The sequence below is a fragment of the Pseudoliparis swirei genome, chromosome 23 (assembly GCF_029220125.1).
Source record: "Pseudoliparis swirei isolate HS2019 ecotype Mariana Trench chromosome 23, NWPU_hadal_v1, whole genome shotgun sequence".
NCBI classification, from domain to species: domain Eukaryota; kingdom Metazoa; phylum Chordata; class Actinopteri; order Perciformes; family Liparidae; genus Pseudoliparis; species Pseudoliparis swirei.
This window is the reverse complement of record NC_079410.1, coordinates 4,673,455-4,695,558: the sequence shown is the minus strand read 5'-3', so window position 1 is coordinate 4,695,558 and position 22,104 is coordinate 4,673,455. Positions and strand designations below refer to the sequence as shown.

Genomic DNA, 22,104 nt, shown 5'->3' with positions numbered 1-22,104 from the left:
TTCTAGGAACATGTTTAAATTAAACAGAATACATTTGATTTAAGTTATGTAAGTTTTATTTTAAGTTCAAGAGGAATATGTATTAATGTTTTTGGTTATTTAAAAAAATGTAAATGTGTATGTATACATACTGTATATGGTGTGTGCAGCATTATAGAAAATTATATAAAAGAAAATTAATGTAAATAAACCCGTTTGTGCTCTTTTTTCCACCCCTTGCCCAATAAGAATCGATAAGGAATCGAATCGATAAGCAGGAATCGATAAGGCATCGGAATCGTTAAAATCTTATCAATTCTCATCCCTAGGAAGGAGTGGAGTTGAAAGAGAGATTTAAGCCCCAGAGGATTAGAGTCAGAACGATGGAAACAAAGATAAGAGTCGAGTGGCCTCGAGTGAAGGAAAGCCAGACAAACCCACAGCGGCTTCATACTACGCAAGGGAATCTATCATTATTGCATAATTCCAAATCAATTGCCAATCGATAGATTTATTTGTCCATTAAGCATTCAAGTGTGCACATTTAATTTGGTTGTCGCTGCTAAGTGAAAGAGCCGAACTAAGTCCAGTCATCACATGCAGTGCGCTAGAACAACCACTGGGGGGCGCAACAGAGCCGAGAGAGACGACTGGCTCACACATACCTGTGAGCACCACAGAGAGTCGATAGTTATCTCTTGTATACGATGCAGCACAACAGCACAGCTGCTGTATTCTCAGCATCGATGTCGGTGCGTACCTTTTCATAGCAAGGGCTGCGGTCCATGGGAGAATCCTTGTGGAGCTGGTGCCGAGACCCGGGGTTCTTCCCCATGACTCCGTTGTAGTCGCCCATGCCGCCCATGTCCATGCGCTTGTCCTGCACCATCCCTGCTCCGGTCTTCATGGAGTCGTCGGGAGAGTCTCTCTGCAGGAGGAAGGTCAAGAAAACTTATTTAGGGACAGAAAAGCATAAATATTGCATGAAATCATTCAAGAGTATGAATAAAATGCGGTTGAATCGCATCGCTGCACGTGAACAAAAAGGTGTTTGCCACCGCAGCTTTAAAGGAACAGGTGTTTCCTGGTGGCAACTATAGTTTAAAGACACGAAAACAAAAGAGCAACAGCAAAATTGTGAGAAACGATACTTACAGGGAAGTTCATGCTGTTGAACTGGTTGATGAAGGGTTTCATCCAGGGTTCATCCTGTTTGTTGACTGGTTTGTTCATCTAAAGACAGAAGACCACATGATTATTAACTAGAGACACTTTAAGCATTAGTGACATCTTTCAAGTGTTTCTTTAGGAGTGAAAAGGGTCTAAAGCAACTCCAGACTTAAACCCATGAGGTGCTTCACTTCAACGCTCGACAGACAAGGCAAACAAACCTTGTTTGAGCATCTATGCTTGTAGCTCCAGGTGCTTTGGTCATGAGACCTGTTGTCTTGCTGGCTGTTGCTCCACATGCCAATCTCCACCTCCTCTTCCTGGTCCCAGCTATTGCCCATGGACGCCTCCTCTCCACCCCATGTCTCCATGGGCTTGGGACCTGGAGCTACTGAGACGGTAACGACAGAAGAAGAAACTGGATAGACACTCGAGGGGATCTCTCAGGGAGGTTTTTGGTAAGTATTCACGTGCATGTGTGCGCCTACCAGACTTATGCTGGCCGTTCCACCCGGGCCCGGGCTCTCGGGTCTCCCTGTTGGGGTCTTCCCAGGTGGAGCTGGTGTCCATGGGCTTCCCCCAGGCAGACGTCCCATTGTCCACTTTAACAGGTGGAGCGGGAGCAGGTTCCCACGTAGAGGACTCCTTCTGGGGGAAAGGCTCACCCCAAGCTGGAGGGAGAGAGGAGACATACGATCTGAACCAATAGTGTTCTGCATTCATTTAAATGGATCATCGTATTAAGACTTCAACAAACAGGAAGCTCAAATACACACAAAAGGATTTCTCTCTCTCAACCCTCTTTTGTTTCTTGACACGAGCCTGAAATATGTTGATCTCCATCTTTGACCCTAGAGGCTTTGCAGCGAGCGACAGTCACTCCTCCCTGAAGCGATCAACACACAACATTCAGCAACAACAACGTCACAGTATTCGGCCGGCGTCCTTCTATATTTTGTTTAGTGTGACATCACAACCCCCACCGTCAACCGTATTACAGTTACATATATTACTGTGTGTTACGAAGCCATTAGCGAGATGTGTGTTGTCCTCCCTGATATCAGCCGCCCCGTTGAGGAGACGCATCGGACTCGTTTGGACACTCAAAGGCGACACGATCTAAACGTGTCGACGTGTACGCTACTCTTCTTCATTTTCACATTGTTTTTCTCCGTCGGAGCAGCGCTCGGGGAGAGGGCCCTGCTCTCGCCTCTGGGGAACCCCGCATCCACTCCTGCTTATGTAAGTGTTGTTTACTTTGACTCCAGCGGGTGTGTAGCTGTGTGCCGATATGCACTCTCAAATCCACAAGAGTACATGTGTTCGAGTGCACGTACAAGTATACGAGTTCACAAAGGCTCTCCTTACAGCCGACGACCCAGACCTGCTGCCGTCTCCCTGCACAGGAGGCGCTCGGGGAGATGCCGGGGATTCCTGCCCCGTAAAAATAGGCCGGATCATCGGTTGGCCTCGGGCTCCAGTGTCCCTCATGCGACACGACACAAAGAGCCACGCAGACCAACACGCATGCAGACGCACACACGCGCATGTTATGAGGCAGATGTGTTTTCTTTACACACACCAGGTGACACTGTAACCCCAGCCTGCATCTAGTGCTCTGTTTACGTAGCTGCGTCAGTTGATCCGGTATAAAAGTGGGGGATGGTAAACCGCAGTGCGTGTCGACATGTTTGTGTGCGTTTGACAAGTTGTAGATTCTAAGACTCGAAAGATATCTTATAAAAATACAAATCCAAGGCCTATTTTTTGTTTTGCTTTTTACATTCTTTTAGTTGCGCATCGACCGCTGTGACCCACTTTTAAATATGTTCCTTTGACAAAAAATATAACCACAATCATCTCAAATGAATGAAGACGTCATTACAGTATCCGGCCAGTCTGCCCCACCCATCCCAGCCGTCCACTTTACAGGCAACAACCCTGAATAACACACCCCCCCCCCCCCGTCTCAGCCCACTTGCACAGAATAGCTGCCTGACTCGTTGAGGTTTTCACATCTTGCATTGGAACAATTCATATCACTAAAGCCACCAGACGTCCTCTGCCACTCGCCGTCCCCCTCAAACTCAACAAAAGCCAGTGTTTCTCCAGCAAGCAGGATTGGCAGGTGAGAGAGAGATAGGGAGAAAGGGGGGAGAAAAAAAGGCAGAGAAGAGAGAAAAAATCTAAAAAAATCAATGCTCTTAGCATTCCAGAGGGATGACTCAACCGGCTTTACAAAAAGCCTTGGACAGACACCGTAGGCAGGAGGGGGAGAAAGGCTGTGCAGGTTTGTGTTCTCTCCATGCTTCTGTGCAAATCGGGTATCCTTTTGAATAAATTTGTCAACCTGAATATGCTACTTTTTTTGCATTTGTACTGTGTAAATCTTTTTTTAAAGACCTTATTTCAGCCATCTCTCAAAACAAAAGTGTGGGTGGGACTTCAAGCTTTTTATCCATTCAAGGTTTACAGTCTGCAGCAGAAGCCTTGCATTTGAACATTGTACCGATTTGAAACACTGGCTCACGTCCTAAACCTAAATATCAAACGATACAACATTTATTTAAGCTGCATGCTAATCCACCCAGAGACTGTACATGTCAGAACTGTTCATTTGAAACTATGCAGAACTAAGGCTTTCATTCAAGAGTACGGATTAAAGTTCCCCCGCAGGCTAAAAACTACTAAGCATATGTGAATTATGACAAGATCTGTGGCAGACTGGCTTTCACATCTACGCCTGTACTAGAAAGGAAGCAGCTGTGCCTCAGCAATGTGAGTATTGTCATATTTGTTGCATGTATGCAAGTGTTGGAGGGAGGATTTACGGATCATTGAAACTCACGTGTAGCTTATACATCACTCTAGACGTGTAAGACGTGGTCATAAACTTCATTCAGCCTCAGTCTGCTCCGTCTCAAACATACAGCTGTGCACGTTGTTGTAACTATGTGTGCAAAAATGTAACCTACTGGAACTGCAGCTTTTGTCTTGGGCATGAGTCTGCATGGGTTGAGGAGGAGGGTGAGGAGGAGGAGGCATCGAGTTGCGTGCCGCCGGGTGGGCCTGGTGCTGAGCGGACGGGCCCACGGGCTCCTGCTCCGATTGGCCAGACCTGTTCCTCATGTGGACGGCTCCACCGCTGCGTTTACCTGGGGAGAACGTCGAGTTGCACGTTGAGAAGCCGGGGCTGTCACATGACTGTGCAGGTTTTGCTCAGCTCTTTCTTTTTGAAGGACCGCTCAGTGGGCCGAGTGTTTACCGGGTTCTCCCCAAGCTGCAGTCCCATCGTCGATCTCCGTCCGTCGCCGAACGGACTCGGGAGAAGGCTCCTCCCACCCAGTTGACACTTCCTCCTTCACGCCTCCTGCGGGCATGGGGCCTCCTTGCCAGCCTAAGAATAAAAGTGAGGAATAAATCACATGTCCTCCTACTTAACTTTCTTGCTATACATTTTTAAAACTCTTGTTAAGAGCAAACACTCCATTTTGATGCCATGAAGCATTTCTTAAACAGCCATGCGACTAATGGACTCCAACAAAAGGAAAGGGATTCTGATGGGATGAGTAATAACAATAAGTACCTGAGGGCTTGTCGGGGCCTTGATTGCCTCGAGACATGTTGGATTCGGGACCTTTCCCCCACTCGTTGGAGGGCTTAGGATTCTGCTCGTCCCAGTTCTGGGCTCCGTTGTTGTTCTTTGTTGGCTCTCCCCAGCCCTGGCCGTTACTCTGAGGATTGGGTTTGTGGGCCGAGTCGCCCCAGTTGGAGCCCGGGTTCGGGTTCGGGGTGCTCTGGTCTTGAGGATTTGATCCTCCGCTCCCTCCCCAGGTGTTGCTGCTGCTGGTGTTGGTTCGGCTTGACTCGTTCCAACATCCAGAGCCGGACCGGTTGCCGTCGCCACCTTTCTGAGGCTCCCCCCAGTGGTTTTTGCCCCCTGCTCGGGCGCCATCTCCACCGTTACCCCAGCGATCGCTGCCATTTCCACCGTTGGAACCCCAGCCCTGCTGCGGTTTGGGCGCATTAGTCCACGTATTGGACCTAAACAAAAACGACAGTGAGGCTCAACTACATTTACCACAAATACTTCTGCGATGGTATAATCAGTATTTCGATAATTCTCCAAACTCACTTACCGGTCATCTTTGTTTGCGTTATTGCTCCAGGTGTTACTGTTGCTGCTGCTGTTGTTCCCCCTGTAGCTGGAGCCATCGTTCCAGCTGCTCTGTCCACCTCCACCAGAAGTGTTCCGCTCTCCCCAGTTAGAACCTCCTGGGCCCGAGTTGCCCGGCCCACCACCACAACCTGCAAAGACATCAAAAGATTGATCAATATTTGCCTAATTTCTTTCTAAAATGGTCATTTGTGCTCTAAATCTTTATATTTTTGTTCACTAAAATGTATTCAAAGTCCCACCTCCGGAGGTTTGGGAGGGCGCTGCCGGTGTTGCCGTGCCCCATCCGGAGCCGCTGCTGTGCTTTCTTTCGTCTCCTTTGGGTCCTTGGAGTCTGTGGTTGGCAGAAAAATTGACATCCCAGGAGGTGTTCTGCCGTATGGGCGTCTGTCCCCATCCGGTGTTGGACAGAACCCTCGGGTCCACGTCGGACTGGGGGACAGCCGGTACCGGTGTTGGAGGATCGACGACCTTCCTTCGATTTCCTCCTTTTGGCTGGCTGGCGTCTTTGTCGGAGCTGGATTGGCCTCCGGAGCTCTCTGCGCTTCCCTCACTCCCTCCGGTGCGACCCCAGCCTCCAGTGACACTCCTCAGGGCGTTGCTTCCAACTGCTCCACTTCCAACTCCCCCAACTCCCCCACCTCCCCCACCTCCCCCCGCTCCTCCCCCCCCTCCTCCTCCTCCTCCCCCTCCCCCCATGCCCATGGCGTCATCCTCCAGGCTCTTCCAGCCATTGTTGGCAGAGCTTACTTTATGACTTCCAGGATCTGTGTGGTTGTTACCAGGAGGAACCGACCTCCATTCTCCATTTGACGTCTTGTTGTTAGATGCACAAGAGGACGACGATGACGAGGAAGAGGACGATGCGCTGCTCCCCCAAGGGCGAGGTACCCCTGCTGGAGGGCCCATCGTAGTTTGGTTCCCCTTTCCTGGCGTTTGGCCTGCAGAACCTGGGATTTTATTGGAGCCGAGACCCCAGTTGCTCTGGGGCTGGTTTGGATTACTGGCGGGCCCCTGGTCCCAGCGTGGGGCCAGCATGCTATTGTGGTTATTATTACTCTTGTAAGCAGCAGTAGAGGGTATTTGGGGGTTCCCAGCCTGCATTGCGGCAGGGTTTGGGGGGTTCACAGTGTCTGCATTTGGGGTGCCTTTGTCTCCAGGGTAGGTAGTTGCACCCCAAGGTGTACCGAAGGCCCCGGGACCGCCCAGTTCTCCTTGGGGGTGCTGGGCGGCTGATGAGGAGTTTCCATTGGCCAGCGGAACCCCGTTCCCTCCTCCAACAGAGCCCCAGGAGCAGTCCCCGCTGAGCTGGGGTGAGGCGGTAGAGTTTGGTGGACTAGAGGTCATAGTGTCGTTAGTAGTAGTCGTCGTAGTAGTATTCATCATCATAGTGTTATTTGGTCCATTGGATTCAGTGTTAAGGTTGGTCGGCTGTAGGCCATCATTTCCACTGTTGCTGCTTCCTAACACCTTGCTGCTCGCTGTACCATTATTCACCTCAACATCTTCCATCGTAATGCTGCCGTTTGGCGCTGCCTTGCCCCCCCAGCCCAGCACGGGGCTCTGTTGGGGAGCTAGGCCTAGTTTGGAACTCATCCCCTGAGCCTGTGGGGCCCGTTGGCCCTGGGACGCTGGGCTCGGGCTCTGCGGCCAGGCACCGTGGTTGGCATTTGGGTTTAAAGTGTTTGGATTTAACCCTCCGTTGATGCAGGGGCTGCTGCCGCCTGTTGGGATCACGTTGCTGCCCCATACACCACTATTATTGACGGGCTTGTTGTTGTGGTTATTGCTGCCAATACTGCTGGATCCGGTCACATAGTGGGAGGACCCGGTGATGTTATTTCCATTATTTGCACCGCCGATGGTTCCGATCCCTCCGCCTATTACCTGACGGCTGTTCCCGTTGCTGTCTCCGTTCACTGAAACGACGACCATCATGGCAGAGGAGGGAGAAGAGGCCGCAGAAGACACAGAGGAGGAAGCATTTGCTGACATCATCATCACCGTTGTCACAGCGGCGAGGTTTTTCTCCGAGCCGACCGAGGAGCTAGAGTCTGCGTCCATGCATTCTGAAGCCAACTCGGGGTCCGATCCGGACCCGCAGCCAGAAGAGGAAGACGAGGAGGAGCAAGAGAACGAAGGAGGCCAAACGGAAGAGTTGGTTGAAGACGGGTTGTTGGGTTTGTCGGCGCTCCCGTCCACTAGGACTTTGCTCCAGTTGCTGTTGCCGTCGCTGCTGCAGGGAGAGCCAGAGGACCAGGGGGAAGTCTCATACTGCGAGTCCAAGCCAGGGTGCTCCAGACCTGGAGAGAGGAAGGGTGGACATGGAGGGAAGGTGTCGGATTAAAGACTGTAAGAAATATAAATCGTCAAATATTAGAACAGCCGCAATTATCGAAGGTGACATTTTCTTATTGTGAAGAAATTCCGACAGTAAAACATAATTTAGTGAGTTGCATAACAGATGTAATTTAAATTCCCCTGGTTCACAGTCGCTTTGAGATTTTTCTCTTCCATCCGACCATCAGCTGCCCAACTGTTGAGTGCCAGGCCGAAGCCCAGACACAGCTGCCACCATTTTGTCCCCACAGCAGGACCCAAAAACATGCCAACGCTATAAACTCGGATGGCAGGGAGGCAAGAGGACGACCATCAGCAGGGGGAAGAATGGAAGAGCGTAGGGGAGGTCGAGTGTGAGAAGAGGGAGGGTGGATGGAGGATGTGCGGTCAGCCGAAAAGATTCGGATTTGGCTTAAAATCTGATCTTTTTCTGAATGCGACCGAGAGATAATCTGCAGTCACACCGGGCTCGTCTCTAAAATTAGAGACGGAGAGCACTTACGTACTCTTTCAGTTTTAAGGGCGAGTGCTGCCGCACTCAATCAGCATTAATGCAGTGGGAGCTCGCATTCGTTTGCAGCGGTAGTGAATTACTGTACTGTCGTTACCAACTCAATAAAGGCATTTAAATTAGAAGGCAGTGTAGTGGTGAAGTAAACTTCATTAGGAAACACTTAACATCGCTAATGTTACCAAAAGCTGTGTTTATACAAATAGCTATTCTGCTCATTTCATTTTAATGTCTGTCAACATAAACCCTTTTCCTCCTCACTTTCTCACATCTCCACGTCTGACATGCTCTGAATCAAACGCATTGGCAAGGTCAGGAGAGATCGAGTGTTCCCAATCCCTCGGGCACAAAGAAGAGAGAAAGTGAGACAACGGGAGGAAGAATGAAGTGCGAGAAGAACGGGGGAGGAAGGAGGCAATGTGTAGTCACCTGTTTGATTAGGGGAGTGGCTGACGGAGTCCCGAATGGGAGCCATGCCTAGAAACGGAGAGAGGAAAGACTTGTCAAACGGACTCGAGAGGAGGTGAGAGACAGAGCCACAGGACAAACACGGTGGGGAGATGTTAGAAAAAAGTTGGGACAGATAGGAAATTCAAAGCAAACGGAAAACAAACGTTTTAGAGTCAGAGGGGTTCAACGTACAAAGAGCCTGCAAGTGATGAGCATTAGTGGACAAACACTGATAGTTAGTAGAAACAATTGGTTATTTTTTCTAAGGCAATTCTGCGCCAAAAGCAGCATTTTAAAGAGCAAACGCTGAACTTATAGCCGTTAATGCAAATTGGAAAAACTGTTTCATTCCGTTTATTTTTTTAAGCATTCGGGATAGAAGTACAAGACACTCTCATTCCAACGTGTACGGCCATGTAAATGTAATCTCCCTTATCTGAGAATATGATTAATAGACAGAGCGCTTGTGTCGGCGGTCTCTGTATGCGTGTGGAGGACGTCGACTGATCTAATAAAGTGTAATCCACCTCGGTGCGGTTGCAATCTCTTCTTCTTCTTCACGGTTTACCTGTGAGTGCGGCGCGAGGCAGCGGCTCCTGGCCGGGCAGGATGCCGTCCCCGGGGCGAGCGGAGAAGCGGTGACCTCTGGTTCCCAGGTCGACGACGGGGGAGGTGAACGCGTCAAAGCTCGGCGGGCGCAGCCTCAAGGATGCGAGGTGAAGAGGCGGGGCTTGTCAGAGCGGGCAGCAGGCTGATCGGGCCCTCTTGGCATCGCTGAAGACTGAATGTGTGTTGTGTCCGTGGGGAGGGGGAAGGGGGGGATGTGGTTTGGAGCGAGGACTCTGCTGTGACTTGGTATGCTCTTGCACTGCAGAGAGAGACAGAAAGAGACGAGAGACGGACGATTAGGTCAACCCATTGCACGCATCAGCAATAACTTAAAAACAATCAAAGCCCTCGGTCGTCACATCCATCACCGATTCACAGAGATTAATTTAAACCACAGCAAATGTGCATAATCAAACGCTCACATTCATTTACGACGGGTTTGTTCTGCCAAGCCACGTACAAAACTGTTGTGCGTTCATTAATTGCCAAAGTAATCGTGGTTACACTTGCCAGGGGCCGCCACTTCCACCGCGCCAACACAACGACGTGAGGGAAATATACATCAGTGGCGTATCTGCGAAGAGGAACGCAGCCTAATCCTCTCTCCGCCGTCCTGTTGACTAATTATTCACATCTCTGTGGTACACTGGAGTCGAGGTCCGCGAGATACGCGTAATCGATTCGGGCCGGTGGCCATTGTATATTAATACGGACCAGGCCTCGGTCGGACTGACTCATTTAAGCCCCGCCCCCTCCATTGTGGCCACATATACGCTTCAGTGCCGCAGAGCACACAGAGGCCACTGTATGAAATGGTTACATTGATTATATTATACAGATGCATTTTATTTACGTGAGACATTACATGCATCTCAGAGCGCTTTAAACGATTTGTTTTCCCGGTTTACGGTTCTACAGGTTAGGGCTGAAAACTGTCGGGTTGGAGGTCTCTGAACTGGAATGTTAGACAAGTCTGCTAGGGTAGTCAGAAGATAATAGGGAGGAGGACGGACCACCGAGCACACCTTTTCTTCTTGAAGGAGGTGCGTGGGTTAGAATAGATTAGGATTATACAGCAAGCTTAAAGCTGGCAGCGCAGAGAAATGAAGTAAGGGGACAAAGACGGTAAATTCGGTAAAAAAAAAAAGAGGGAAGAACAAAACAGAGGACACATACTTTATTAGAAGTGGACCCGTGCAACTGACAGCAAGAAGCAAGGTGTGTGTGTGTGTGTGACCTTTTCCTACTGCAGGTTAGAGGAGTGTTAGCCCTCTCTCCGCCTGCTGCAGCAGTACACGGGTCTATTTATAAACCGGCAGTTCAAATAGCCACCCCTCTGTTCACTGTCCAATACGATAAGAGAGCAAACAGACCCATGTGTGGACAGCGAGCCACGCACACGCACTACGAGTGTGGAGCGGCTTGTTTACCTAAATAATCTCACCGCTGCGCTTCATGCGGGGGGAAAATGTTTCCGTCAGACACGCAAACCAACAACCGACGCTGCGAACCCGACACGCCGAGGCCAAATTCCACCTCCGTTAGCTCACGGCTGAACCCGGGCACACGGCCACCGCTAAACAGAGACGCCTGCCAGACTCTGTTTCTGGAACCGATCTGAAAACAGACGATATCATAATTATGACAAAAGAGAAAGTCGTTAAAAAGTATTAAACTCCACGATACCAGCGGAGCAGAAAAGTAGAGCCTCCCCCTGGCAACGGCACTGAAAAAAGGGGGAGGCGGTTTCCTGTAAACCGTGTTGTTTACTCCCATGTATCTCGACTGAGGTTATTACACGGAAAGACCGTCGTCAACCCCAAAGTATCCGACTCAAAGAGGACAGGGAAATGACACCGACCCTTTAGAAGGCCGTGAAGAAGCCACGACGTGTTAGCGATGACCATTTGGGGATTCTTCCAACCAGCATTTCAAGCTAATGTGAAGTAATTGTTGTCGTCGTTTAAAAATTCTCCGCCTGTAGCGTTGGTCTACATGCGATTAGTCAACGGTGAAACATTCACATGTGTTTGTTGTCACCGTTTGCTGGCTCTAGCTCCTCAGCGAGGAGGCGGTTCTTTATCGTAAAACTCAACGCACCTTTAAAAGTATGGATTATTGTTTAGACTTTTAAAAAAGCCACTTGATGAAATTTGTGTTTAAAATATCAGGGGAAAAAGTGACCAAAACATGTCTACATACAATTAAATGTTCGTACGCGTCTGAAAACATTTATTTATTCCTTTTAATCAGGCGGCCTGTTTATTTGTTGAACTAGCTAGCGTTTTGTTGCGCAACCCCGTGTTGAAGAACGACTGTAAATAAACCTTGACCCTCGACACACGCGACGCCATTTTTCATTATAGAAGGTGAAATGTGTAACTCCGGTGAGAACAGGCCTGTTCTTTTCCACCGCTCGGCACAGAGTACAGTTTGTTCCCCTTTCCCCCCATCTGAGAGCGGCTTTCATCAGGGCCCCTGGAGTTGGCAGCAACTCGACTGCTGCTATCATCTTACAGACAGAGAGGGATGAAGGAGGGAGGAGGGGGAGAGAGGGAATATAAGGACAACACACAAACTCGGTGCCGACGGAGGGGGAAGAAAGAGAGAGAGGGATAGAGAGAACGGAGGAACCCGAGCTGTCAAGGTACGGAGGAGGAAGAGAAAGAAGACGAGGCGAGAGAAGTAGAATGTGGGGAAGGAGGAAGAGAAAGAAGGAATGCGGCTGCAGCTTCCAACATGTACAAAGAGCCAAAAGGTCAATTTCCTAAAGTCGGCAGTCCATGAAACCAACGTAACGTACTCAGTCTGACGGAGCAACGAGAAGAGGGGCAGAGAGGCCGAATGTGCTGAATCCACAGAAAATAATAACTAACCAAGAATAGCGTTTCTTCTGTTACATAATCTAACCCGGAGAGTGGTGGATGTAAACCAAAGCCCATCATGAAAGGCTGATGACAAAACGCTCACAAGACAGGACCTGTGTTAAATAAATAAAGGTATATTTGTGTTAAGATAAATAAACGTGCTCACAAATTCAAAGAGCCAGCACACTTACTGTAGTGGCACTCAGTTTAGCTCTGGCTCGTCTGTTGGCGCTTTGAGAGGTGCGAAGGGCACGCGGGTGAGGAGGTCATTACAGTCGGTACTGGGATCAAATTCATTTCCCAGTCACATTATTTCGAGTGCGACACACGCATTAGTGCGTTCGCACTCACCCCGATGAGTCTCGTTGGCGCAGGCGTCCCACGTCCACGTGTCCTTCGACCTGTTTTTAAACAAGCACGTTGTCAAATTTGTCATTCTCAAGGATGTTTTATTTTGAAATGGCGTGCATTGCCGTCTTTTGGCTGTATACACTAAACATACACACTGTTACACATCGCTCAAAACCCAGTTCAGATTCATCCTGGGCGACTATGGGTCTGTGGTCAGCAGGTCCGTCTTTCAATCAGGGGGTTGGAGATCCCCGCCCTAGTCGATGTGTCCTTGAGCAAGACACTTAACCCCGAGTTGCTCCCTGCAGCTGCGTCGACGGTGTATGAATGTCACAGGATTGTAAGTCGCTTTGGATAAAAGCGTCAGCTAAATGACATGTAATGTTATGTAATCCTTGTCGGGGCAAACTATTACAAATGTAATTATTTGGGCTGAACTAAAAACAGAAAGAGAGAGCTCTGGTTAGGGAAGACCCGGTTGTTATGGCAACATTCCTAAACACTCCCAATTCCTCTGGGCTTGTCGGAGCAGGATGACATCAGCGCTAGAGTCGCATGCCGGTGTTTATCTAAACAGCAGCAAGCAGCCTGCTTCCCCCGCTTCAACATGAAGCAATGGAGACGTGTAGAAATGTGATTTTTAAAAGCCAAATGTCCATGGACCGCATCGCTTACAAAAAACAGTACGCAGTGCGAGAGTGCAGCAGCAGACGAGTGTGTGCAGGAGCAGATAAGCGCACATCGTCACACTGTTCCACAGATTGCACGTACCAAGACTCAAACCGAGGGCAATGTGCACCAAAAGCAAAACGCGTTGGGTGTTTGCCGATGACTCATAAGCTGGTTTGTCCATTAGTCGGTGTCCACCCACACACACCCAGGTCGGCGGTGGTAGCCACCAGTCAAGCCTTTGTGTACTCTAGTTATAGATAGTCAATAGGAGTGCTGATTGTTCATATTGATATTAAATTCCTTATTATAAAAGGGCAAACACGGGCCTGGAAAGTCTCACATCTCAGATGCTGCAGCCAGATTTCTTTGACATTTCTGCTCTAACAATTCTTCTAAACTAATCCATCATCACAAATAATCTCCCGTAAATCCACTAATTCGTCAACAGAAGAAGGCACGTGTCATGTTCTTGATGGACTCATCCGACTGGTGCACGCTGAAGAGCTGCAGACCCCTTCAGCGTTTAGACTGCAGCTCTGGGGAGACACTGGGATGTAGACAGAGTCCTTCAGCTGGGACAGTGATGACACTTGTTGTACGGACATGATCTGGCGATGGGATCTTCCATGGCGGTAAATGTCTGTCGGCTCAGTTTGGCACAACGGGGACTTCAAACTAGGGATGGGTATCGGTTTGTTTTTTACGATACCGGTGCTAAACCGGTACTTTTAAAGAGATACCTGTGCCTAAACCAACACAAAAAGAGGAGGAAACAAAGCACAAAATGGCGACATTAAAATTCTCTTCGGCCTTATTCGCTGTAAAAGCCGTTCTCATCGCCGCACTGACAAAAAACGGTTATCTCGTACCTCGAGCGAACTTTGATCATGGTTTTAATGCCTAATTTATTATTTGTTGGCCTACTTTTATAAATGCAAGACTTGCAATCAGCGTTACGGTACTAATCAGAGTTAAGGCTGCTCTGGTCACCGGAGAAGTTAAAAAAAAATGTTTTCAATCGGCTCAGGCACCGAAAGGAAGCACCGGAATATGTGTTGTGTTGGCGTAGGAAACCGGTTTTCGGTACCCGACCCTAATTAAAACTATGAAATACTTCCGTTTGCGATGGGACGGATAAATCTAACAATAAAAAACATAGAGGGCGATGGAGTGAAAACAAAACCAAAAGACAGCAGCTGAACCATAAAAGACTCCCGGTCAGAGATCGACGCTCTCAGACTGACGGAGCTCAGCTGTAACACCAGAGGCCCGCACCAACAGGACTCAGTGGAAACTGCAATGGAAACAACTACGTCACGTGGCGAAGCACACCGGGCTGCTCGTGGTGCAAAGTGCACTGCGGGGGACAGACGGGCCGAACACAGACCACGCCAGGACATCGCTGGAATAGAGTAGTTAAAAAAATAAATAGGAATTGAGGTCTCGAGCCAAGCGGGTTGTGTATTTTCTCAAGTCTTCTGGGTGTTGATTAAGCTTTGCAGCAATTTCTATCACGCATTGCCAGAATCATCTTAACTGCAGCGCCAAAGGTTGCTAAACTATTTCTACTACTTGGGGGAGTACAATTCTGAAGAAATATGCAGTATTAATCTCTCCCTTGTTCACTGAGCAGAGTTGCATTTGGAAAAAAAAAAGGGAGTTTGAGGACGGGACCTGAACAGTTTCAGCGACACATCGGTCATTTTTAAGGATAAATGCTTGTGGGTATGGGGGGCGGAAGTTGGGCGTCCTGGAAGCTGCGGATGTCGATAAATCAAAAAGACTCCGAGGACAACAAACGCTTTCAATGGCAAATCAATACAAACAGTTAGACCCAGCGCTGAGCAATGCAATTACCTTTTATCAACCTTCACAACACAACCGTCCCACGGCTGCAGACAAAGACGGAAGACACTCCTCTCACCTTTTGACCAGTCGTGTGTCTTCTTATCCTCCGTCCTCGTCACAGTCTCTCTCTCTCTTCCATCCACTGTTCTTCCCTCTGTGGGTATGTTCCCTGTGACCAGCGGGAGGAAAACACCATTAACGTCGCTGCAATCGATTTCCAGTAAAGTGCGTCGATATCTTTTAAGTTCCCAGCTTGGGCTCTGGGTATTTGTCATGATTCTGACAATTTATAGATCAAACCATTCACTGTGTGAATTGAAAAATATTTAACAAAGTGATCTAAGATATAAAAAACTAAATGGTTGGTTGGTTTTTGCATCTTTAGTACTGAGCTTGTTATGCTTTTTTAATAACTCACTTATAAAAGGACACCCGATAACATCTGGCCACAAAATGGTATCCACGACTTCCCACTGATACTCTTCCCATTTGTCCCATTAGTTCGTAACCAAACCGTTTAGCCGCGCTGGTCGCAGTGCCATTTAGCCTCCAGGAGAAAGCTGCAGGCTACCATCTAATCCCATAATGGGATTACAACACAGCGCGTACCTATAAACAGACGGACATGCAGAGACGCAGAAACCACGGCCGCACCGTAACATGCAATAATGCATGCAATGGTTGAGTTTGATTGCACAGAAGCTCAGAAATAGTGAAACGAGCAAAACTGCTATAAAAAAATGTTTAAATGTGTTGGTAACATTTACTGCATTAAAGAAACATGACTTAAAAAATAATATTTTTTTTCATTACATATTTATATGTATTAAAACAACTTTAATACATATTTATACATTTGAGAAAAATAGTTTATATATAAATGCATGTATACAAAAATATATATACATAAAACTAAAATTGCTACATTACTACAAAACAGACCGCAACATATAAGATCACTAAACCGGGAGAAAAGTGTTGAAAAATCCGGTAACACTTGTATATTTACAGTGATGAGCAAAATTATTTGTCCAAGTAAAAAAAAAATAAACTATACATTTTACAAACAGCGTTCTGCGGCTGTGAGCGTCAGAGCCAATGTTACAGCCTCTTTATAAAGAGAACTGAACATCATTACAGGAAGTTTAAGAAGCTACGGGTGTCTCACCAAGAGGTAAGCGGTCTGTTACCGTTCGACACGGCCATCAAACTTTAAAAGTCAGACATTTTAAGTTACTACTCTCTTAAAATCAAACTGTAGATCCAGTTGCACCTTCTTTTTTTTTGCTGCCACCTCCAGTCTCCCCTTTCCTCCTCCCCGTTCCCACACTTCCCCCCTTTCCTCAAACACCAAGTGCTCCAGCAGATGGTTCTGGGGTTCAACAACAGCAGAGCGTGGTGGGGGCCCTCCTGGAGAGCACACACACACGGCATCTGTTTATGAATGGACCCGACAATCGCCCATCCCCCGACAGCTACAGCTGACGGAGAGAGGGGGGACACACACACACACAATGAGTCATCGAAAGCAAAAGGAGGGATAAAGAACAAGGCCCTCGGAACAGGGGGAGGAAAAGAAGGAGACATCAAACTTGCAATTGCATGTTTTATGGTTTGTTTTTTCCTTTTCTCGTCAAAGGTGGCTCTGAAACAGGAAACCAAATCAAACCCGTGACTCAACCCATCCTGCATTTAAAACAGCCAACAATGATGAAAGCTGAATTATATAGCTTTAGCTACAATACTTTCATTTAAACACCTAAAGGGAAGCTCCTGATATCATACAGGCTGAACCTGCTTCTTCCACGAGGAAGGAAGTCTTAGGTCACCTGGTAGCAGCTTATAAAATGTGAGATTTCTCTTCGTAATTTAATCGGATTTTAAATATTTTGGGTTAGCATCACTTTGGGAAAACATGTAGTCAACGGAGAAAGATAATGGTACATTTTAATCGATAATAAAAAAAGAATAGTAGCTGTTTTATCTAATATTTGATCTCAAAAAGTGGTCTGTCTGGAGTTTAAAGTGGATAAAACAAGTCTGGAAAGCCAATAAATGTGTTTCCCCCCTTGGAGACGAGGTAGAAGCTGAGACGGATAAAGAGCAGCAGTCAAGATGAAAGATGAGAAAAATAGATATGAAAGGTCACCGGAGACATTATGTACGCGTCTGGAGTTCAGTAGAGGCCAATTAGTGGAGTGGATGCACATTTCATTCAAAACTTGTGAAAGGTACTTTATTTTAAACACGTTGAGTCCCGAGTTTGTCCTGGTAAACAAAGTCAATTTCTGTCTGCTACATTTCGGTGAAGCTTAAAAGCTTCTCATCCACCGTTGTGGGATTCACAGCGCGGCAGATTTCTCTGCCGCCCACTTGCCTTCTCTGCCGGCTGTCAAATAAAGCTGAAAGACTTTAAAAATAATCAAACTATATGTGGGTTCCCGAGGAGGTAGAGACCAGAAATGTGAGGTTTTAAGACGGCTGCGCACCAAAAGACCCCGTGGGAGTGTTTTTTCTTCTGCTTCCTTTCTCACTCCCAGAAGTGAGTCACGCAATGAAGCCGGCGAGGCTTTTAAAAAATCTAGAAAAGAGACAGAGTATTGATTGCGTTTGCAGAAACACCAGACATGCACCCAGACAAAAACCGGCAACACACGAGCATCAGCAAAACAAAACACACAAGTGTGTGTGTGTGTCCGGAGGACAAAAGCCCGGAGGGTAGTCGCGTGGCTACTTTGCATGTATAACACCAGATCATTTGCATTACTTTGCATTAGCATGTTCACAGAGAGGCCGAAACACCGGCGGGCTCGGCTCGGGGGAAGCCATCACTCAATTAGCGAATGACAAAAGAGCGCCTCCCCGTCACGGCGGAGGCTCGGGGCAGCCGACGGAAAAGGTGGCCGCTTCATTTAAAATGATGGCGACTTCGGAAAGCCAGTGGGATATTTATGGCTGAAAAAAAAGAAAGCACAGTGCAATGTTGCTGTGAGCAGAGAGGGGGGGGGGGGGACGTTGTGATTCAAAGTGTTTCCTACCACAAGGTTTCTGAGAAAGTAAGCAAACGGGTCTCGTCTCGTAAATGTGCAGTTAACGAGGGCATGAGCAGCTTTGCTAAATTCTGTTCAGTGACTTCTGCAGTCGGGGACAAGCAAGCTTAGGAATAAAGACTCAACTATAAATTGAAACATAATTCCCTCTCTACAACTCTACAGGTTCAAATCCAAAGTCATTATGAAGCTGAAACATTCCAGCGCTGCATCTCGGCTCCTTCGCTCGTCCCTCCGGCCTCACGAACACCTGCAGGTGTGGCTTTACTGCTCCGAGGGGCCAACGGTCGACTACCCGCTCCCTGACCGCCGAAGAAGCAATTATTGCAACACCGGAGGAGTTTATAGCACCGCTGCAAAAAACGTCCAAAACACAACGACCTCAAAGTTGTCCGTGTCAGCACGGAGACATTTTACGCTGCGGATTCAAGACGGCGTTAAAACACATTTCTTATTTTTAGACTGGGGTGAAAACATGTTTGGTAAACAGTCATTTGGGGATCGGGGGGGAGAGCCAGGCAACCACAAGTGAAAGTGAAGAACACATTGCAGTTCAAAAAGGTTAAAGGGAATATGACGAGTCACAACAAAACACATTATTTTTACATTGTGTTGTGACTGAATACCACGAGCAACAAACCTGATCTGTGAGTGATTTGAGGCTCTGCATGCCTCAACTCACTCCGTCAGCTTTCGCCCTGCAGGACGCTATAAATTTATCAACTTTATGATGCCGTGATTTGCCTTTTATAGAAATAGTCACCAAAGGCTACGTGTAAACTTAAGGACAGACTTGTTTCAACGCGAAAATATTTTTGTATTAAACAGAGTTTCTATCTGCGTTAATGCAAAAAGAAAGACCCGCTAGTTGATAAACATTTCAGAATATAATTGGTTAAACTGGGAGAAATGTCTTAAATTAAACATTATTCCCACAACAAATCATTTTAGCGTCCCGTGTGGGAAAGAGATAGAAACTGCAGATGAAATGTGGAATGTGTTGACAAAAAACAACATTAGAGTGTTAATATAGTTTCCTCCAGCATTCACACCTACACACGCAGATGGAAAATATATCCTCTGGATTTAGGAACAAATTCTAAATTAAAATACCGTAAAACCGCCATTCGTTAAATAATATTTTGAAACCATAAAACCCAAAATATATATATATCATTGCAGTAACTGGACAAGGCAGTGTAACATGTTTTACGTCTCTCATTTGAAAACATCTTTTTAAAAAAACTAGAGGGGCAGACTGACAAAAATCAATTTTCGGGAGATTGAGCACGATAACGAGATTCACGAACAGATTTAGGATCTGGAAACAGACGAAACGCTTCGAGCCGGCCGATGGACGAGTCGTGGCCCACGGCTTCATTGTGCGCCTGCAACTGTATGGACACAATGAGCTGCACAAACACCGCTCCACACACAAAACAAGACCCCGGCTTCTCATTTAGCATTTTTAAAACAGCAAAGCTTACTCGGCACAATGCGGCCTGGGCCAACCCGGGCCCTCCAGTTCAAACGGAACTGCATGTGCTTGCATAAGCAGCCGCTCATCCCACACAACTGTTTGGTAGACCACCACACACACACACACACACAGGTCATGCTATCATCCAAAGAGAAGTGGCCAGAACGGTGACATAATCAGAACACATGCATGTGTGTGCATGTGTGACTAGGTTACTGGGCACTCACCTGTTTCGATGCTTCAGCTTCTTTGGTGGCAACAGCTTTCGTTTCCAAATCTCTGAAAGGCAAGGAAATAATATGAAGGTTATTAAGTTATAAAAAGGCCAGATTCACATAAACAAACGTCTATACGCATATTAAAAAAAGATACCCTGCATGTGACTGGTGCAGTTTTATTGGTTTACTGTGATAAAACACCTTGTAAAAAACACAAAAACACGTGAGCAGGTCACAGACCGATGCCAAACCTGAAATGGTAAACAGGACTCCATTACTGTGTCTCAAATGAATTATAGATGGTGCGCGGGTCACAAGACGTGCACCTCACCCACAGGAATAGATGCACCGCCCAGCCTACGCCAGCAAACAATAGGACGAGTCGATAATTGCCGAGTGAAAAGTATTTCAAATAGTCGATGTGGAAATGCAGGTTGAACTGCATAAACAGGGGCATTTGCATGATCCGAGCCCCTCCAAAAATTCAAGGCTTAACAGAAAAGTGCACGCGCGTGGTTTTGTGCGTGTGCACGAGTGACTGATATCGACTCGGAGTGTCCCCGTAGGTCAGAGTTACCGCTCCGGGTCCTGATCGGCCATTATCTCAGCTGTCTCCTGACTTGCAGCTCAACCAACATGGCTTCTCTCGAGCCCCGGTGGTGTGTGTTTCTTCTTCTTTTCTCCACATGACCCTGAACGCGGCTCCTACTTCTAGTCGATGCAGTTTCATTAAAATGCGATGTGTCCTTTCCTGCAGCGTCATCTCGAACTAAAACAACAATTAAATACAAAAAAGTTGTGTGAATGCGACTGTAAAAAAACCGAGAGTTACGTTCCCCGGCCTCGCTACTCATCCCCGCCGATAGGGGGCGGTAGACACTCCGGTTGAGAGGAAAAAACTAAACTATGCAGCTTCGCAATTTCACTATCACAATGTAATTTACATTAAAACGCATCGTTCGGTTCACGTAGTTTAAATATTTACGGATATTAAAACCTAAACGACCGCGTTCACTCGACACGTCGACAAACAAACACACGCAATAAAAAAAAAAAGGTGTAGCATTGCTCGTGCTAGCTTGAAGCTAACCAACTAACCCGGGTTAAATCCAGCGATGACGGCATTTTAAATAAACGCAAATACACGTTTAACCACACGAACACACACGTTGGGGTAGTTTACCAACCGACAAATACACACGAGCAATTACGGTGTACGAAATACGTAAATATCTTTTAAAAAATTGCACAGATATCTGCGCACGACCCTCTTATTAGTTAGCGTCGCCAACGGTTAAACGGACCAAATACAAACCGGTTACTCGTCTCAAACTCCTGGGTATAACCGGACGTCTGCAGACACGCACGAGCCCGCACTTTCGACGCGTTTATAATCACAACAAAATTAATAATAACCCACCAATATGCAACCGAAGCTCGGCGGAGGGCTAAACTTGTCTCCCTTCCCCTGCGCACATTGAGGTCTCTCTCCACAAAGAAAACCGAGCCCTCCTCCGGTCGAGGAAACGTCGTAGCGGTTACTCACCTCATTGAAGTATAAAGTGCAACCGAGTGGAAAGGAAAGCCGACTGTAAGGCTTTTAAAAATAATGTGCAACGCGTTTGCAGCATCTACGAGGGGAAGCGGTCGTCCTGCATGGTCGCCATTTTCTTAACTCGCTTCTGGCTAAACCTTCTTTCGCTTGAGCTTTCCCCTCCTCTCTCTCTCTCTCTCTCTCTCTCTCTCTCTCTCTCTCTCTCTCTCTCTCTCTGCATTCAGCTCTGGGGGAGGAGAGGAGGAGGCGAGGGGAGGGCGCAGGAAACACACTCGCCACTTCCTCTGCCTGAGAGAAAACCAAACAGCCTGAACGAAATGTTTTTTAGGAGGGAAGAGTTTAAAAGTGAAGAAGTAAAAGTCCATTTTTAAATTAGTAGACCCGCATTGTTATTGTTTCATTTAATTATTGATTTATGTATTTGATTGGTACAGATAAGCACATCCTGTTCTAGATGGGTTATAGACAATTAAAACAAATATATGTATCCCCTGAATCCCTTTTATATTATGGCCGGAAACCAAAAATGTCCCCACCAAAATAAAAATAAGATATATATTTTAATTATTTTACTTATTTAGTGTTCAGAGAAACTTTCCATACATGTTTTTATTATTATTTATGTGAAGATCTACAAGTTATTTCTGCATGTTGCCGCATAGTCAGCTAAATGTTTTATTTTATTGGCCTAAAAAAAGGCGGAAACCAAAAATTCCCCCACCAAAATACAATATATTTTTTAATTATTTTACTTATTTAGTGTTCAGAGAAACTTTCCACATATGTTTTTATTATTATTTACGTGAATATCTAAAAGTTATTTCTGC

The 22,104-nt window shown here is 47.0% G+C and overlaps 1 protein-coding gene across 4 annotated transcripts in view; it reads right to left on the bottom strand.

Moving 5' to 3' along the window:
• The window catches only part of LOC130188185 (trinucleotide repeat-containing gene 6A protein-like), a 55,032-nt gene that overhangs the window by 10,506 nt on the left and 22,422 nt on the right, over positions 1 to 22,104 (bottom strand). For 2 of the 4 annotated variants that reach the window (XM_056406364.1, XM_056406368.1), the window contains exons 1-14: positions 21,269 to 21,418; positions 19,732 to 19,783; positions 15,051 to 15,143; positions 9,196 to 9,495; positions 8,607 to 8,654; positions 5,569 to 7,629; positions 5,289 to 5,457; positions 4,736 to 5,193; positions 4,415 to 4,546; positions 4,125 to 4,304; positions 1,638 to 1,820; positions 1,371 to 1,537; positions 1,135 to 1,212; positions 740 to 907 (exon numbers count right to left, since the gene is read on the bottom strand). In XM_056406364.1, the coding sequence (XP_056262339.1) occupies positions 740 to 907; positions 1,135 to 1,212; positions 1,371 to 1,537; positions 1,638 to 1,820; positions 4,125 to 4,304; positions 4,415 to 4,546; positions 4,736 to 5,193; positions 5,289 to 5,457; positions 5,569 to 7,629; positions 8,607 to 8,652 (3,642 nt within the window). In that variant the 5' untranslated portion in view covers positions 8,653 to 8,654; positions 9,196 to 9,495; positions 15,051 to 15,143; positions 19,732 to 19,783; positions 21,269 to 21,418. Of the gene's footprint in view, positions 1 to 739; positions 908 to 1,134; positions 1,213 to 1,370; positions 1,538 to 1,637; positions 1,821 to 4,124; positions 4,305 to 4,414; positions 4,547 to 4,735; positions 5,194 to 5,288; positions 5,458 to 5,568; positions 7,630 to 8,606; positions 8,655 to 9,195; positions 9,496 to 12,294; positions 12,373 to 15,050; positions 15,144 to 19,731; positions 19,784 to 21,268; positions 21,419 to 22,104 lie in introns of those variants that run through there. The other 2 variants (XM_056406365.1, XM_056406366.1) reach the window with 2 other exon arrangements.